The following is a 20057-nucleotide window of genomic DNA, read 5'->3' as shown; positions in this document are numbered from 1 at the left end:
GAGTAACGTTGGTTTTGCTTTGTTACACAGAACTAATATATGCCTTTGTCCTTTACATGATTATGCTTGTGTGTCATTTTTGCTTGTTTGTTTATCTGCAATCGTATTGTTCTTCACTTCAGCTATGATAAAGACACATTTCTTTCCATTAGTTGCCTGGGATACGTATGTATGTGTGGGGCGGAGCTATCAGTACAGGGGTGGGACCCGTTTGCGTTAGGGGCGTGTTTGTTTTGGTGATTTTATATGTCAACATTGGCTTTCAAAAATCAGAGACCTCACCTTTAAGTCTCATGGCATCAAAATAATTAGGAATTCATCAAGAGCAAAAATAAGGCTGAAGAGCTTAAACATAAAATATAGAAAATCTTTGAAACCGAAGAAGGGAATAAGGAAAACATTACTGAGCTACCAGACTGGGGATGAATTAAAGGCCACTGGTATAAATGGAGTCTTTGAAAGATAGATGGCTTAAGTCGACTTGGATAGATGAAACCGAATGGAAATTTGGCTGAGAATTATTATCATTTCTAAGAATTCTACATTTTCTACTAATTTATGAAGGACAGTCTAATAGATTAATGACAGTTTTCTCTGGAATGTGATTGTGTAAATTCACTAGCACTAGAATTCGTTTGTGTCTTTGTTGAAGTTCTACAGATATGCTGACGATCTATTATAAAAGTCCAGATCAGCCGAGATCCGTGTCGGGATGTGCCGGTGACAGGCGTGTTTATGCGTCATACACCAAAAGGTTAGAACTAATTTCCAGCTAAGACAAAAATTAAGAAAACACCCCTGCTCAGGAACTTTGGATGGTGTCCTCAGATTCGAGTTCAGCGTGTGACACCAAATCGACACTATTAAATGATTTACGGTGTATATATGAGTATTCCCTTTAGATCACTCAACATGCATACAGTACGTCACAAGAACAGTCATACATGCATATGTTAAAAGATCACAAATAATATAATTCCACTTCTGAGCTCAGAGGAATGCAGTATTTGTCTCACCTGAGCAAGAGACCTCATCAGTGGAGCACTGACATTGCAGTTCCTCTGCAGACTTAGTCCTTCTGGTACCTCACACTTGATTTCGACATCAGGAGGAGTCTGGAACGCAAGACATAACGCACTAGCATGTCACATTGGAATTAGCCACTCATGGAAGACTAACCATGACACTTTATCGACAGAGTCAGCGACGTCGCTGATGAACCATACCAAGTTTCCACACTCGCACACTCACATACTCACACACATACTCACATACACACACACACACTCACACACACACACACACACACACACACACACACACACACACACACACACACAGACACACACACACAGACACTCACACTCACACACACACTCACACTCACACACACACACACTCACACAGACACACTCACACACACTCACACACACACTTTATTGCCAAGTATGTTTTCACATACGAGGAACACACACACTTACACACACATTTACACACACACACACTCTCACACACACACAGACACACACAGACACACAGACAGACACACAGACACTCACACAGACACACTCACACACACACACACACACACACACACTCACACTCACACAGACACACACACAGACACACACACACTCACACACACACACACACAGACACACACACAGACACACACACACAGACACTCACACACACATACACACACACGCACACACACTCACACACACACACACACACACACAGACACACAGACACTCACACACACACTCACACACACACACACACATTTTACGAATGCAATGCCATATCACTACGAAACTTGGTATGGTTCATCAGCGACATGTTCTGAGCGCATCTGATCGGCTTGACCCCGGTATCGCTTGCCAGCGACAAGATGAAGTGAAGTTAAGTGACGTGACATACAGCTAAGTACGGTGACCCATACTCAGAATTCGTTCTCTGCATTTAACCCATCCAAAGTGCACACACACAGCAGTGAACACACACACACACACCGTGAACACACACCCGGAGCAGTGGGCAGCCATTTATGCTGCGTCGTCCAGGGAGCAGTTGGGGGGGTTCGGCGCCTTGCTCAAGTGCACCTCAGTCGTGGTATTGCCGGCCCGAGACTCGAACCCACAACCTTAGGGTTAGGAGTCAAACTCTCTAACCATTAGGCCACGACTTCCCACATGATTGATGATCAGTAATTAGATGTGGCCGTGTCCAGAGATGCGACAAAGTCTATAAAAGTTGAACTTTATGCAAATATTGAGCACTTTGGTGTAACGAATACCAATGGGAGTAAAAACAGTAGAGCGCACGTGATTAGTGGCAAAGACCAAATGCTGCTTCTCCTTTGTCCTGTATGATATGATGCACACCAGGTTCTGTTATAATTTGTGAATGAAAAATTCGGTCCTACACCAGTAGAACTGATGTAGTGCAGAAACTTGTCTCACAAACTTACTTAACCTTTAAGCAATATATAATATATCTTCTTCTTCTTCTTCTTCTTCTTCTTCTTCTTCTTCAACTTTCCCATTAAGGGTCGCCACAATTACCTTCATGTCCTCATTTAACACATCCATATATCTTCTCTTTGTCCTTCCTCTTGACCTCTTACCTGCAGCTCCATCTCCAACATCCTTCTACCAATATAACCATCTCCCTCCTCTGTACATGTCCAAACCATCTCAATCTAGTCTCTCTGTCCTTGTCCCCAAAACAGCCAACCTGAGCTGTCCCTCTGATGTGCTTGTCCCTAATCCTGTCCATACTGCTGAGTGTTATATACAAACTCCAAATCTCCTTCCAGAACGTTTCGTTTTAGCAGCTAGAAAACCAATTTGGAATGCTAAACTGGATAACCGTTATTACTATGGCAACTATTAGTAGGAACGCCAACTGATGACTGGCAAGGCTGTAGTTTAAGTCATGTGGTTGGACTGACTTACTGATACACACCACGTGTCTCAAATCAAAAATGCCAATTCCGCATTCTAGAACCAGTTGTGACCAATCTGACCGTCCACAACGCTCCACAGTGCTTTTTATGTGTCTCTGTATATGTTTGGAAGCAAACCTTCACCATCAGGCTGGAGAGGTCCAGGTTCGCTGAGTGAGATATGTGGAGCTGTGTGTTGTAGGCATTTTCTCCTTTATTCTCCAGTCGAACCTCCACCAGCACTCTTTTCCTACTGATTTCCACCACACGTTCATTGTTCTCGCTTCCATCTTTCAGACCACACACTAGGCAGGTAGCACACTCTCTCCAAGCACAGAACTGTCTGGAACCGAGAACAGAGACACACACACACACACAACAAAAGGCTAGCAGGTTTAGTACTGTATGTGTGCTACAGATTTGTCTAATGTTGTGGTTCCACAGCAACCCACCTACGGTCCAACAAGTCAGTGCTGCTCTGTAGCACCAGGTTAGGTGCACATCGATCATCTTCATCACACCCGTTCCAAAAGGGCAGCTAAGGAAAGAATATTTGAGCAAGAAAAAAACAATCATCTTACACATCATCTATCAGCATTAAACGATGTTTAGCCATTTCAACCGTGTGTTAGCTGTGAGTTACCTCTAATCGTAGTGAGGTGGACCAGCCATCATCCAGCACAGGGCCTTCATCGAGGTTCTGCAGTTCCACAGCGACATTGAACACTACAGGCCGAGTGTAATCAGCAGTTTCCTATGCGCACAGTACACATTCTTAGATAAACATGTCTACACTGATATGGATTTCTCCTTAGTATAAAGTGATAAACTTTAACAACAGAATAGAATAGAATAGATAGAGTAAGTTATGAGGTGATGTCAGACTCACATGTACGTGGAAATAGATGTGCTCACAGTGCGGCGTGTCTGGTAGGACGGTGATATTTGCTGACGGCTGTCCTTCGGTGTTATCCAGCACTGCCCTGGGGCTGTAACGTCTCTCTTCAAAAGCCCAGCTCTGTTTAAGTGCTGCGGAGACAAAGGCGGACAAAAATAACGAGGTAAATTCTCACCCCTCTTGTGTTTAACTGGTGCGAATGTACTGTACACTAGTATTACACGCTACAGTTACTAAGGCAGTTACTTTAGTAGTAAAGCTCATTATAAATTCCTATCCAATGAGACTTAAAGACAGGGGATCTCAGATTTTTGAGAAATGCTTCAGAAAACTGAGTCGGGACGACAAACAAAACAAAAACAAAACAAACGCGTAGCCAGTGAGCGGAAAGGGGCGGGGCTTGTCAATATGGGCGGAGAGAGTGTTCAGCGCGCATGTGTGACATTAGCAGAAAGCGGTTTTAACATTGACACGGAGGATAAAAACAAAGAAAGAAAGAGAAGAAAGACTTACGATAAGGTAAGAAGTAGGACGTGTTAATATAGGATCAGCTTTCCAGCGCTGGAGAGAACTGAAGGAGCAGGAAGTTGGTCACATATTCACAGATTGGAGTTTCCTGAGTCAATAACTCCTGAGCTAAACACTGTTACTACACAAATAACACCTCTTTTCTATCGTAGTAATGTAGAGACGCAGCTACAACCGTGTTTTGTGTAGTAACAGTGTTTAGCTCAGGAGTTATTGACTCGGGAAACTCCAATCTGTGAATATGTGACCAACTTTACTTAAGACGCCGAGGCGCTTTTTTCCTTCTCGATAGGTGAGTAACGTTGGTTTTGCTTTGTTACACAGAACTAATATATGCCTTTGTCCTTTACATGATTATACTTGTGTGTCATTTTTGCTTGTTTGTTTATCTACAATCGTATTGTTCTTCACTTCAGCTATGATAAAGACACATTTCTTTCCATTAGTTGCCTGGGTTACGTATGTATGTGTGGGCGGAGCTATCAGTACAGGGGTGGGACCCATTTGGGTTTAGGGGCGTGTTTGTTTTGGTGATTTCAAATGTCAACACTGGCTTTCAAAAATCGGAGACCCCACCTTTAAGCTATATATACGGTACAAATTATTTACTTTTATTATCATTATTATTATTACTATTATAAGTTTTGAGCCACTTGAAAATCCATGGATAAAACCATTTGAGCAGGCTGATGTTAGAAAGGTTGCAAATTAAAAACCTTTTTTTTTTTTAAAAAAAAAAAAAGAGATTTCAAATGATATCATTGGCGGAAATCTACGTCCATCAAAGCCAAAGTTTTCATAATTTTTGGCTTTTTTTTTTTTTTTTTCCAGAATTCACCTACAGTCAATGAAAAAAAGGTACATTTATTAGCATCGAATGCTATGATCACAAGACTTCAAACGAGACTTCACTTTATTGTAATAGAGAATGTTTTAGTTGCTAAAATATCCTCTAATGAAGGGAAAGGCTCTGACTTAACTTCTCCAGAACGGATGATGGAACTAGTTAAATAATCTTTCTACTGATCCAGAAGAGAAAATGCCAGCCAAGTGTTAAGCCTGATATGAAAGAGGTGGAGAGAGTGATAAAGTGTGTGTGTGTCTGTGTGTGTGTGTGTGACAGAGAGAGAGTTATATAAATTAGATCCAGATGAGGAGAGAAAAGGGACAGACACTGTTTAACGGTGGTTACTATGGCTGTGTTTTCCGTGGCTTAACACATTAAATAAAATATCTTTCCATAATAAAAAATAAAAAAAAAACCTGACCCTTCATGCACACATCTGATGGAGATTTCACACGGCTTCAGTTCAGTGGAAAATGCTACACAAACTCTCTGTGTCTGTGCTCACGTGTATACAAATAGACAACCGATCATTTCTACTTTATGACTAAATCTCTAAAACAGACCGTAATATTTTAAACACGTCAACATGTCTCTGAGATATTTCTACAAAAATGAGTAACAGTGATTACATACCCACACTTTGTGTATCTGGCATTGGGGTTCGTGCCTTTATGGTGATACAAACTATGGCTGCCATGCAGGTCACCTCTTTGCCTCCTCGTACACAGTCTTTATTGAACACGTTTATCTTTGATGGCTCGAAGTGAACATCGAGGTGCACACGGACCACGATGCGAGACCTGCTTGTTTAAACCAGAAGCAAACAGTTAAGAGAAATACAATATATACATTCATGCATTTTCTACCGCTTATCCGAACTACCTCGGGTCACGGGGAGCCTGTGCCTATCTCAGGCGTCATCGGGCATCAAGGCAGGATACACCCTGGACGGAGTGACAACCCATCGCAGGGCACACACACACACTCATTCACTCACGCAATCACACACTACGGACAATTTTTCCAGAGATGCCAATCAACCTACCATGCATGTCTTTGCACCGGGGGAGGAAAGGGATGTGTGTGTTGTTTGTAGTTTTTACACTGAGCAGTGGCGAACAGACGAGGTTGGCTTTTGGCTAAAGAGTCTTTTGGCTAAAGAGAAGAAGGTTATAAGTTCACCGGCTCTGTTAATTCGGTTCGGTTCAATCTCTTTGTATAGTACTTTTTAACAACGAACAATGTCGTAAAGCAGTTTTAAAGGAATGTAAACATTTATGTTTATTGCCAATGAGCAAGCCAGTTGGCAAGGAAAAACTCCCTAAGAGGTTATGAGGAAGAAACCTTGAGAGGAAGCAGACTCAAAGGGAAACCCATCCTCATCTGGGTGACACTGGAGTGTGAGATTAGAATGATGTCATTTATAGAACTGTACACTATATACAGTAGTCACTGATTTACTGACTAAAGCAAGACTTTTAACCCACTCTGCTCTACGGCATGTGTATCGCCCCGAGCTTGCTTGGACCTGTAATATAAAGAATTTCACCGTACTACACGATCTTCTTCTTATGTTATCGGTTTCTATGAGCCAAGGACTCACCATAGTATCACAGCAGCACCTAGAGCACCTACAGACAAATCAATCAGTCCATCTCCATTTATATCCATCACACCGTGGACACTACGACCAAAATACCGCAGGTCTGAGGATAGGTCTGCAGCAGCTATTCTCTGACAAACAGAAAAAATACAATCAGGTAGAGAATATAATATAATGAGAATATAATGTCAAGCCTTTGGATTCTACCTGCTTATACTTTGGCTGAATGCCGTTGTGCCGGCTGTAGAAAAGGTAGATCGCACCTCTGTGATCATCCTCTAGAGGGGCACCTATTACCAGCTCTCTGTATCCGTCACCATTCAGATCAGGCACTGAGGACATGGCTGAGCCGAAACGAGAGTTATGAGCCTGATCTGATGGCTCAAGAATACCTTCCAAGGTAACATCTCCCTTCAGATGGAGGAAGAAAGTATAATACAAAATGAAAGTAATTATAGTATGTGCATATATTGATTTATTAATGCATAATGTATTTGGAGCATTCAGGAGTCTAGGTTTTGTAATAATAATGCTTTGGTGATGCTTACCTGATGGTCCAAACTGTAGATGTAGACTTTTCCTGTTTCCCAGCCTCTGCTGAAATACATAGGAGCAGCAACCAGCAGCATATCAGTCAATCCATCTTCATCCTGATCTAGTGGAGTTAACTCGCTGCCATAATATGAGCCAATCTATCCAAACACACAAATAGAAAACAGGCCAAATGGATTAGATTCAGACAATAAACCAATATTTGCTGATTATAAAATTAGCGAACTATGAAATGTAAATGTATATAAGAATCATACAGTAAGTTCCAGCCCAGTTCAGATACAAGGACGACACAGGAGATACACATTCTGAGAAAGGTCTGCCTGAGATCACCTTCTAACACACACACACACACGCACGCACGCGCACGCACGCACACACAGATGATCTGCACATGTTCTGGAGCTTCAGATCCCATCTGGACTATGGGGTACAAACCCTAGACTGTCACACAAAGTCTTCCATTTATAAATATGTTCTCCGTTAAGAACCACAATTATTCCCTTCAATCAACATCGCTATTACAAATCCAACACCACGACACCACAGTAACCTCGGATGCGGAGATCAACGGCCATCTGTGGCTGATGAAAAATGAGTGAGAACAGAAAAGTTCCAATAAACAGTTTATATTCCTAACAGTGACATACCTTAAAGCATCGATTTTTGGATTAGCTGAATTATTTGTATACTTGAGCAATTGAAAGAAAGAAAGAAAGAAAGAAAGAAAGAAAGAAAGAAAGAAAGAAAGAAAGAAAGAAAGAAAGACAAAAACAGGCATTCTTGGTTATCATGGACCAATAAAGGTGATGCTAATTACACTGAACATACGTCTGAATCTAAATAATAAAGTATGGCTTTTCGAATCGAAACCTACTGATTAAATCCTTCAGCATCCTGATTTGTGGTTTTAGTAAAATCTGTGTGTTCTATCAGAACGAACATGTTGTAACCTCCAATCGAATCCACAGGTTTTTGTTACTGTTAACACACACACACACACACACACACACACGTGAGTCCAATGTCTACAAAGCCTTAGTTAACTAATACATATGGACTGAAAGCTGGCATAGCAGACAAATGTGGATTGAGTGCAGTTGATATGAAAAATAAATCATTATTATATATGAACATACTGTATATTCATGAATGAGAGTGTGTGTGTGTGTGCCCTGCGATGGGTTGGCACTCTGTCCAGGGTGTATCCTGCCTTGATGCCTGATGACGCCTGAGATAGGCACAGGCTCCCCGTGACCCGAGGTAGTTCGGATAAGCGATAGAAAATGAGTGAGAGAGTGAGTGAGTATATTCATAAGAGAGAAACATGATAACAAAGAGAGAGAGAGAGAGAGAGAGAGAGAGGGAGGTATACTGAATGAGTGAGCAAAGTGGTGGCACACTCACTCACCTGTTGTCCTGTCAGAGAGTGCAGTATGGTGAGGTTGCCCATGTTGGTAAGGGTGAAGATGATCACTTTGCCTGTGTGGTTATACCGAGGAGCTCCTGCCACGTACAGCTGGCCGTAATGAGGCGACACAATCGAGGACACCACGTAACCTGGAGTCGCACAATGACACAAAAATAATATTGCTCATTGTAGAAGTTTTAATTACAATACGATTTTTTTTTTTTTATATACTTAAGCCAACAATTCAATTTTTGACAATAAAACTTAATACAATATGGTAGGAGAAGTTCAGAGTTTGTAGCAAATCTCTTTACTGGCTTATTACGTACAATAATGAACTATAACCGATAATAGATAGTTGCACCGATCGACGTTGTTCGATCGCAACGCTGCTAGTGTGAAGCTGAATGTGTCAAAACACTTGTATGGCTTTTGTCTCTCACCCAGATAAGCGCCATGGTTCTTCAGCTCCTCAGGAAACTCTTTGAGGTACGAGGACTTAGGAGGGATCACATTGCCGTTCTGTGTCTGTTTAAGGACAGCACCGTTCCACTCATAAGCCCCTACAGCACCAACCAGAACACCATCCTATAGACACAAAAATCCAGGTTATTGTAGAAACATCACTTATTTATTTAAGCAGTTAATTCAATGAACACATTTCTGCTAAATCCATTCTGGTGAATATACAGTACTGTATATGACAAACATTTACAATTAAAGCACACCCTAACCTTAAATAAATCCTTGTCAGCAAAGGCATGTATACCAGTGTTGTAATGTAACGGAGTACAAATACTTCGTTACCATACTTAAGTAGAAATGTCACGTATCTGTACTTTACTTCGCTATTTAAATTTATGTCAGCTTTCACTTTTACTCCACTACATTTCCTAGATAAAATGTCTACTTTTACTCCGTTATATTTCCACTAAGCGTCTTCGTTACTCGTTACTACAAAATAAAATCAGAAGAAATGTGTGCGACTGCAATAAGGGAGGTTTGGTGAATCACTGCTCCTAGATTACATTACGCTCCGCACGCTCTACGGAGAAGCACAGGGACGCTCAGCGTGCACGCGCAGTCAGAGCTGGAGGCGTTTATCTATAACGTTAATCGGCGGAAAGACGCAAAGACGCCAACCAAAAGCAGTGAAATGTCACTATTCTTATTACCAGAGTTGTAGCACAAACAAAATATTAATGCAAACAATCCATTCAATACTAAATAAAAATAACATTTATTGATTTGGTCTTTGTCTTGTGAATATTTGTTTATTAATGACTGCATTCATTATACACACTGTTTGTAGAGAATGCACACATACATGAACTGATCTGATTTGAGACTGACATCATTACATCATGCATAAAATTTTGGTGTCCACTTTTGCCATTTTAAATAACACCATAACTTTTGGCTTACTATGTAGTCATATAATATATAATATAAAACTCTTCTTGTTTTAAATTCTCACTGAGGACTAAAACCCCCTAAAGATGAGACCCTAGAACCGCCCCTGATCTTATGCCTACAGAAAATCACTGAAATTTTACTTTTTACTTTTACTTCAAATACTTAAGTACATTAAATATCAGAAAATGACTTTTGATACTTAAGTACAGTAAATATCAGATACTTTAAGACTTTTACTTGAGTAATATTCTAAAAGGTAACTTTCACTTCTACCAAAGTCTTTTTCTAGTACGATACTTGTACTTTTACTCAAGTATTGCTTTCTAGTACTTTATACAACCCTGATGTATATGATCAATTAGTCTATGTGCAGCTTTGTATGTAAACTAATAAAAGGGGAAAAAGCTAAATGGTAAAAACATACGCTGTTAAAAAGTGCTATAACGTAATGTACTGAGGCTGAATATGGGCTTGGAAGCGAATCGTCCATTTGAACAGGATCTGCACTGGCTGTTCATTCTTACATAACCTATTTGTAATGGCAAAATACCTTCCCTAATATAAGCAAAACAGACCCATGAAAGTGGCAGTAGTTTAGAGTAATATACTGTACACCTCTTTCATAAAGGTGTGTGACTCTAATGGTTTTTACACTTACCTATGTTTGTATTGCATTTTAGAGAAATCATGTAGGTATAGTTAATTAAAAAAAAAAAAAAAAGAAATAATATAATAAATAACTATATATTTAATGCTGTACTGTTGGTTCACACGTCGTGCAGGAGACCGATATATACACTCATGCACAGGTTCTGGGAAAAGCTAGAACGAGCTTTGCAAGGCAATGAAAAATGAGAGCACTCCTTCACACAAGCATATTATATAAAATACTAACTGCCAACACATTCTCTGACATTTGGTAATGTGTGTGTGTGTGTGTGTTCATAGCAGACAATCCCTCAGCCTTACCCTCAGTAACCTAGCATTTAACCCAAACCTAATTGTATTACACATCGATTTTCCGATCGTAGATGAAATCTTAAATACAAGAATTTTGGCTCAAATCCACAGGCGAATTGAAAACCTCCGGCTCTAGACATTACAGTCAGTTCTACAGCTGTCAAGAAATAAGGAGAGCCATGCTAAAGGCTCCCAGCGCACACGCTAGCCAACTATTCATTCACAGAGCGTCGACGTGGACAGTTTGACTGACTGCCACGGCACATTCGCACAGTAAACTCCCTCAGTGATATCAGTTCTACAATATGAGCTGCTTTTAGTACCTTTTACGGTTCTATTATGATTTACAGGCATTTATTTGTGCCTTGGAAACAAAGAAAAAATTTTATATGGATTGTTAAAATAGTAACAGCATGGTATATTTTATAAGGTGAAGGAATGGTAGCTGATTGGACAACTGATTCTCTCTGATTAATCTAGCAATAATAAAAATAATGATTAGGTCATAATAACAATTAGAATCAAACATGACCTCCAAAATATCAGAATTTATTTATACTTACACCTTTTCTTTTTTTTTTTTTTTTTTTTAAAAAGGGAAAGAAATAGAAACGGGTTTAAACCTCGTTTCCAAGTCTGATATTAAGCATTATATTTCATACTCAACTATTTGTACAGAATCATGAAATGCCTTAATCTGCAATGCCATGTGGGCCTCAGGAGGACCCTGAACTTGTATCCTTCAAGTTCTTGAGTCTGAACCAAAGACCAACCAAACAGGAAGATTATCATTAAAAAAAATACGCTTCTAAAAGGATCTAAAAGGAGTAAACTAGGTATAATATGGGAAACAACTGAAAAAGTATACGTGAAGTGGAAAATAACTTCAGCTAAAAGGGGACTAGATCTGCAAATGCGATCTGTTAGTGTCTCACAGTCTGGAGTGTTTGGCACTTAAAGGTAAACAGCAGAGAGTTTTAATATTCCACGTCTGTGCCATGGAGCCAAGCTACTAAACCAGAAATCTCAAATTTGTTTTTCCTACACTTGTGTTTTATTTGTACCGAGTTTTAATGACACCCCTATTTCTAATAAAATGCATGAAGGGTATTGTTATTTAAAGTTTCATAAGTCTCAAGCAAATAAAACTAAACTTTATATTATCCTTTATATTCGCATGTTGATTATCGTGCGGCGAAAAGTCGACGACACGTGTGAGTGTGGTTTTGTTTTCATGTCCCTTATTGAAGGAGTCTGACCTCAACAAAACCATATGTGGACTGCTTTTTCCTTTAAAAGTCAGAGAGAGGGGAAAAAAAAAAACTTTCCATTACATTATCTTGACTCTCAAAATGCCATTGTTCAAAGTAGCACTATGAATCCAGCAATGTGAGGTATGAACTTGTGTCATTTCTCCCATGTTATTTTTCCCAGGAAAGTGTTTTTTTTTTTTTTTTTTCCTTTGCTGAAGAAAGACTCACCTGCTATGAAGCAACTTAGGACAGAAATATGAATATATTTTTTTCCTCATGAAGCCTTTTAAATCTACATAATGACCATCATAAAATGGTCACAAATTTAATTACTGATGATTTTACTTCCTGGAATATTTCCTTATCTCTTATTTGAAACCCTTGTGTACACATGCCTGATATCCTGCTCAAGCATTCTGTGATGTTTCCATGATAATTAAGAGATGACATAGCCTTTATTGTCATTATATAAGTACATATATATATATACACACACACACACGTGTGCAGTACAATATACTTAACTTATTATATATATAAGGATCACTGACCGCAATTTAACCAGATACAAAGTATTTGTTTAAAATCCATTTATTAATTTGTGTGTGTGTGTGTGTGTGTGAGAGAGAGAGAGAGAGAGAGAGAGAGAGAGAGATTATGACTGGTGGTGTTTATTTTAAGTGTTTGTTGCCTTTTTGGACTCCTTTATCATTTGTAATGTTGCTCCCATATAAAACAGTTCAGCTCAAGCTCAGCCATTTTTAGGGTCATGATTGAGGACAATGTCCCGTCCAGAGACAAGCTGTCTCGTGTTGAGGTTTTGTTCAAACTGACCATTGAAAATACCCTCTCTAATGAATATGTTGGTTTTTTTTCATTGGTTGTTGTGTTAAATCTTACCCAGATACAATAGTGCTATTTTCTGATTGGCTATTGTGTAGCCTCTTTTTTTGATTGGCTGATAAGTGTCAGGCTCGACTAAGAGCTCCAGGGGAGACGCGCTTGATTCCTGCCCGGTTCCATAGACACAGCGGTGCGGACTGATACGTTTTGGGCGCTGCGGCTTATTAAATATATGATAAATAGTCAAAAAGTTTTTCTGTGTGAGAAATACGATGTGTGGCGGGAGAACGTGAGAAAAGACCAGAATCAGTGACTGTCACTCTCAATGCGTGACACTTGACAGCCCTGGTATAATAAATAACAACAAAAGTAGCTATTCCCAAGTTTAATATGACACTTTTCTTGCATTCAACATAGATATTTATCAGTATATATTTCCTTTATTAGATTTGTCACCTTATTTATATACACCTTTGAGTTCCTCTATAAAATATGGTTTGGAAATAGAAAAAAAAAAATCTATCGTCTAGCACAATTCAAAACTATTGTAAAAGTCTCAGGTTCAATAAATCTATACTATTAATTCAATAATCGTATTTGGGTTCCTTTCAGATAGAACGGATGATCGAGGGCCAAGCTTACCTCCACAATGTGTGAAGAAAATCCTGCCTGTGACATCTGTAGTCCAAATGCAGTTCCATTCTGACTCGTTCCTATGGAGTCATGGTTGATTATTAGCCTTATGCTAAGCTTCGATTAAGTTAATACTGTTACTGCTATGTAATAATCATTGTAATGTCTGTTTATACGTGTTGAAGGAAAGCACAGCACTGTAAACATTCTGAACCTTCATAACAATTCAATTCAACTAAATCTTACCCTCCAGGCTGAAGATCTTCTCCCCCAAGGCATCCACAATGTCCTTCAGAGCAGATTCATCTGTCACACTGAAGAAGTGTTCCTCAGGGTCAGTGGCAATGAATTTGATCTCTCTCAAGAACGCTTCAGGGTTGATCCCACGTCGATTGTAGTAACCAAGCACCTGAGGACACCATCATGGAACTTGATCCTCATCCACAGCCTCAGGAAATACCATTGTAACCAAGATATATCAGACAAGACCAGTTAACTCCTCAGTAAATGTAGTTATTTAAGATTACCTCTATGCTGTAGGAGTGAGTGTATACTGTGCAGACAGTATCTAGACAATTTGCAATCACCGCCATTAACCATAAAGGCCGGACCTTGAGCACAGTTCAGTGAAATCCATAAGAGAAGAGAATATTTCAGGGCAAGTACTGTATAAAACAGACATTCAAGATTCTGTTCTTGAATTTCTGTGAAACTAGAATAAGTTAAAAGAACTTAGTGCAGAAGGACAAGATGTAATATTAAGAAATGATGTACTGTAGACTTTAAATCAATTGACTGCTGTTTTGAAATCCAGAGAGAAAACTGCCAAGTCTTTTGGATGTAATATTTTGGAATTCTGGCCTGTCTTATAAAAAAAAGAAAGTTCTCACAGTAGAACATTTCAAACCGTGGGTTGGCTGTGTCCTTTGTCACTGTGTTGATGAATCTTACAGCTGTGAGTTGCCCATTCAACAAGAATTCAAGGCACTAAGTACAAGCGTTGGGGCAGTGGTGGCTCAACTGGTTAAGGCTCTGGGTTGTTGATCGGAGGATCAGGGTTCAAGGCCCAGCACAGCCACTCTGCCACTGTTGGGCCCTTGAGCAAGGCCCTCAACCCTCCCTGCTCCAGGGGTGCTGTTCTCATAGTTGCCCCTGCACTCTGAATGTGCTGTAATGTATATGTGGCAATAATAAAGGCTTCTATGCCTCGTTCTATTAAGTGTTCATAATGTTGAGTGCCTAATTATTCATCCACCAGCTATTGTCATCTCTATAACTAAAATAACTTTGCAAGGAAAAGAAACCATTGTTTACTTCCTTCACACCAAATCAGAGAAATGATTTTCTTGTGTGTACGTGGCATGGTGGCTTAGTGGTTGGCACGTTCGCCTCACACCTGCAGGGTTGGGGGTTCGATTCCCGCCTCCGCCTTGTGTGTGTGGAGTTTGCATGTTCTCCCCGTGCCTCGGGGGTTTGAGAGTTTGTGAAACCTTTAGAAATATTTTTATATATTTCTGCATAAATCTGACCAAAACGTCATCAGTGTTTCACAAAAGTCCTAAAATGTGACAGATTGAACCCAATCGAACAGATCAGACAAATATATTACATTTGGTCCATTTTTTTAGTCAGGAAAATGTTCCGATATTATACATCTGTGATTGACAAAAGTATGTGAACCTCTAGGTTTAGTATTTGTATTTAAAGGTCAAATTAGAGTCCATGAGATTTCAGTCAATGGGATGACAATCAGGTGTCTTTGTTTACTTTTAGGACTTGTGTGAAAGTCTGATGACGTTTTGGGTCATATTTATGAAGAAATATAGAAGTTTCGAAAGGGTTCACAAACTTTTAAGCGACGGTGTATGTGACCTTGTGTATGGCACATAGATACAAATTCCCTAACATAAGAAGGTGAGGATGAGGTTTAGTGTGGCTCTGTGCTAGGATGGAGATAAACAGATAATGACCCTAAACCTAACATAGCACACATCACGTCTAACAACTGAACCTTGTTGTCCCACATATATTTATGTGTTATATTTCTACATGTATGTGTCCAAAGCTGAAAGTGAAAACCTTTCCTGAGATGTATTCTGGTACATTTGTGTTTAAATCTAGAAACTACTTGGTAAACAATGTAAACTGGCCATGGAGCTCAACCCCTTGCTCAAATGTTCCAGTCCTTGGCCAAAATGCAGGATCAGCAACAACAGGTTCTGCTAGCAGTTCTGAGACAATGAATCCAGAGAAGGTCATCAACTGAATGACTAAGCCAGAGCAGTTAGAAGCCAAAATTCCAGAGATGTGTCAGAGTGTGTCCAGCGCCACCAGCCTGAAAATCTGATCGAGGCCATTTATCTAGATCAGGACCACATGTCACTTGACCACAATATGCTGGCACCATCAGCAAGCTTCCCCATCCTGAGAGCTCAGCCGATCCATCGCCTCAGTAAAGAAGCTGCCTTTTGCATTGCTGTGGCATTCTGGGGACTAGATCTCGTAATATACGGTATGTATGGGGCAACACTTCACAAGTGCCTACACCAAAGAGTTGGAGTAAAGTTTGGGGTTGATTTGGGGTTGCGGTGAGCCACTGATCTGCTGGGAAGACTGTATTCAATGCTTCAGAGGTGAAGTATTAAATGCTGGTCAGTACCCTAGAGGGTATGCGTACTTTACTTCTTCAGGTAGATACAGACTCTGATTGGAGGTTAATTCCCAGTAATTTTGAGGTAAATTGATGGTTGATTCCCAGGAATTTTGGACATGGATTGGCCTGGGTTTGTTCAATTAGCAGTGTACTTTTAACTTTGTGGGTAATGACAAATAAAAGAGGGTAAAGTTTGCCTGGCCTTGGCAGAAGATAGTACTTCATGGTATGTCCTATTACTCTGAGTGCAATAGGACCTCCCCCTCTGCTTAACTTGTTCCCTCCCTAATTTTCTTGAGTCCCTTTTGGATTTCCGTTTGGAGCACTTTTGTACGGTGGCCGAGAAGTGCAAAACAAATTAACAAATCCGAAAACACATTAACAAATCCGAAAACACATTAACAAATTTGAAAACACAACGACAAGTCAGACAACCCAGAAACGGTAGTGTATCGTTTTTGAATGGAAACATACCGATCATTGGACAAGACACCTGTCACTCAAGATCTACAGGTATGGAATCTTATGTGTAATGTGTAAAGTTCTCCGTTTAAATATAAGAAAATAACAGAAGTAATCCACAGTAATCCATTCCATCCATCCATTCCAACTTTTCCCTGCAGCAGACTGTTGAACTTCATGTATACCTTGAGTGACAGGTGTCTTGTCAATTTGTTTTCGTATTTGTTAATTTGTTTTCGGATTTGTTAATGTGTTTTCGGATTTGTTAATGTGTTTTCGGATTTGCTCATTTGTTTTCGGATTTGTTAATGTGTTTTCGGATTTGTTAATTTGTTTTCGGGTTTGTTCATTTGTTTTCGGATTTGTTAATGTGTTTTCGGATTTGTTAATGTGTTTTCGGATTTGTTAATGTGTTTTCGGATTTGTTCATTTGTTTTCGGATTTGTTAATGTGTTTTCGGATTTGTTAATTTGTTTTCGGGTTTGTTCATTTGTTTTCGGATTTGTTAATGTGTTTTCGGATTTGTTAATGTGTTTTCGGATTTGTTAATTTGTTTTCGGGTTTGTTCATTTGTTTTCGGATTTGTTAATGTGTTTTCGGATTTGTTAATGTGTTTTCGGATTTGTTAATTTGTTTTGCACTTCTCGGCCACCGTACTTTTGTGATGGTACTTCAAATGCTTTCACCAGGTTGCTGTGATCAGTGTCAGTACCAGCGACAGTACTGGGACACTCGAAATGGGAAAAAACTAAACTGCATCTGCTTTCCGATTTTTCGGTATCACTTTGTAGTAGTTTTCCTGGACTACGCAGTACGATATGCCAAAACACTATACACACTATATACATTGTGCCTATACACACAATCTCAGCGATGATCTTATTTAGAGATCCCAGGAAAGACATATCAGATATTTGAATAATTATTTTTAATACTTTAATATTATATAGATGCAATTCTACAATTTTTATATATCAGATATATCATATAAATTTGATATATCAGGGAATGAACAAAACAAATCCAGGATTAAATCAGTGCCAACCAATTAAAAGTTGCTGTCATAAACTCCCCTTGTCTGTGTGTTTGTAACATTATTAATGCTTGTACACAAATAAAAATGTACTTATTGGCTAATGATAGCAAAAGTAAACACAAGTAATTAACAATTAATCAGGACCCTCGATATATTTGATTAGAAATTAATTTGAACCGAATAGCAAACGGATGGTAAAGCAGACTCACAGCGATTCCATACAGTGTGATGTTGTCTTTCTCGCTCTCTTCGACTGCTTTTTTTAGGTCTGGGCTATCGTGTGATTCTCCATCAGTTATCACAATCATCACTTTCTTGGCATCTGGACGCCCTCCACGTTTGAAAGCCTGAGAACTACAGATGACATTTAAGTGGAAAAGGATCCTTTCAACTGACAATGTCAAATTCCTGTCATTAACAAGCCATTGATGGTACGCATTTCTAGGTTTGTAAGGATTTTAAAACCAGACAAGTGTAAACATTTTCAAGAAGAATTAAAAAAAAAAAAAAAAAAGTCTGCTTTTGGTATACCGTGCAACGTTGATCCCAAGTGCTGTGCGAGTCTCCTCTCCTCCACGTTGGATAATATTCTGTGCAGCACTCACTACTTCCTCGACTGTCTGGAAATCGTCCAGGCGGAACTCATGAACCACTCTCTCTCCGTACTGCACCACTCCAACCTGTGGAGAGCATGACGAACCAGGCATAAAATACTTAGAGCCATGACTCTCAAATTGGGGTTTGAGGATCTCCAGGTGTCTGTGAAGTACAGCTAAGAAGTCCATGATATATCTATGTATATATAAAATACCTTTTAATTTAAATTACTAGGTCAATAACACACACACACACACACACACACACCTAGACCTAGTAATTTAAATTCAATGGGATTAATCCTACATCGATACATCAATAGCCTTTAGTTCAATTTTATAAGATTAGTACTTTTTAACAGTAGACACTGTCACAAGGCAGAAATCTGGATGTAGATTTAGATCCTGAATGAGCAAGCCAAGTTCAACAGAGGCAATTAAAAAGTCCCTGAGACCACAGAAAACCTTGAGAGGAAGCAGACTCAAAAGGGATCTCATCGCCTTCGGGGTGACACCTGATAGATTAGAACTCATTACAGTATACGGTTGTAGAAGTGTAAAGGCAAACATAAGGCCTGGCTCTGGATCGTGATTGATTGACTAGACCTATCATAATCTGAGGTTTATTACAAGAAACAAGAACTCTAAAAGGCCAGACTTGCTCTCTAAGAGTCTTACGGCAGTTTTAATAGGACGGGTTCTGTATCAGGAATAAAGAGAACAAACTATATAACGAAAATATTATTGTATACATTTAAATAAAGAGCATAATATTTGAATAAAGTCATAAGGACTGATAAATGTTTTTTTATCTATCTATCTATCAATACTGTCTGTCTATCTATCTATCTCTCTATCAAATGGTGCCGTGGCTTAGTTGGTTAAAGCGCCTGTCTAGTAAACAGGAGATCCTGGGTTCGAATCCCAGCGGTGCCTTTGGTTGGCTCAAGTGGTTAAGGCTCTGGGTTGTTGATTGGAGAAATATATTGTGCCAATGCAGCAAAACACACCATTGCATGTGTCTATGTGTGAAGATAAATAAAAGATGGTTGCTTAAATGATAGCAAAAAAAATAAATAAATAAATCTGAGACCAGAAAGTCACACAGAAAAAGATATTTAAATGAGGTGAGCTTGTACTTCTAATTAGCACCAAATTTGTTTCAAATGTCTCAAATTGAGGCTCTGGGTTGTGTATTGGAGTTCAAGCTGCCACTGCTGGGCCCTTGAGCAAGGCCCTCAACCCTCCCTGCTCCAGGGGTGCTGTATCATAGCTGCCCCTGCACTCTGACCGCAACCTCCTCAGTTGGGATATGTGAAGAAAAGTGTTCTGCTGTAATGTATATGTGGTGATAATAAAGGCTTCTATCTCTCTATACTTCCATTTTCTGGGAAAACAGTTTATGTCACTTTAATG

The 20057-nt window shown here is 39.4% G+C and overlaps 1 protein-coding gene and 1 non-coding gene across 2 annotated transcripts in view; one reads left to right on the top strand and one right to left on the bottom strand.

The window, feature by feature from the left end:
- The window catches only part of itga11b (integrin, alpha 11b), a 37591-nt gene that overhangs the window by 10322 nt on the left and 7212 nt on the right, over window positions 1–20057 (bottom strand). The window contains exons 7-21 of the mRNA XM_060886751.1: window positions 18577–18725; window positions 18255–18399; window positions 14141–14303; window positions 13904–13974; window positions 9233–9377; window positions 8790–8938; window positions 7375–7518; window positions 7034–7237; window positions 6827–6957; window positions 5857–6023; window positions 3840–3979; window positions 3594–3704; window positions 3403–3488; window positions 3089–3293; window positions 1017–1115 (exon numbers count right to left, since the gene is read on the bottom strand). Coding sequence (XP_060742734.1) covers window positions 1017–1115; window positions 3089–3293; window positions 3403–3488; window positions 3594–3704; window positions 3840–3979; window positions 5857–6023; window positions 6827–6957; window positions 7034–7237; window positions 7375–7518; window positions 8790–8938; window positions 9233–9377; window positions 13904–13974; window positions 14141–14303; window positions 18255–18399; window positions 18577–18725 — 2109 coding nt within the window. The remainder of the gene's footprint in view (window positions 1–1016; window positions 1116–3088; window positions 3294–3402; window positions 3489–3593; window positions 3705–3839; window positions 3980–5856; window positions 6024–6826; window positions 6958–7033; window positions 7238–7374; window positions 7519–8789; window positions 8939–9232; window positions 9378–13903; window positions 13975–14140; window positions 14304–18254; window positions 18400–18576; window positions 18726–20057) is intronic.
- Window positions 19504–19577, top strand: trnat-agu (transfer RNA threonine (anticodon AGU)). Its single transcript has one exon. It is a non-coding gene; the product is annotated as a tRNA-Thr (tRNA).

The sequence above is a fragment of the Tachysurus vachellii genome, chromosome 14 (assembly GCF_030014155.1).
Source record: "Tachysurus vachellii isolate PV-2020 chromosome 14, HZAU_Pvac_v1, whole genome shotgun sequence".
Taxonomy (NCBI): Eukaryota; Metazoa; Chordata; class Actinopteri; order Siluriformes; family Bagridae; genus Tachysurus; species Tachysurus vachellii.
The sequence above is the reverse complement of the archived record's forward strand: the minus strand, read 5'-3'. Positions and strand labels throughout refer to the sequence as shown.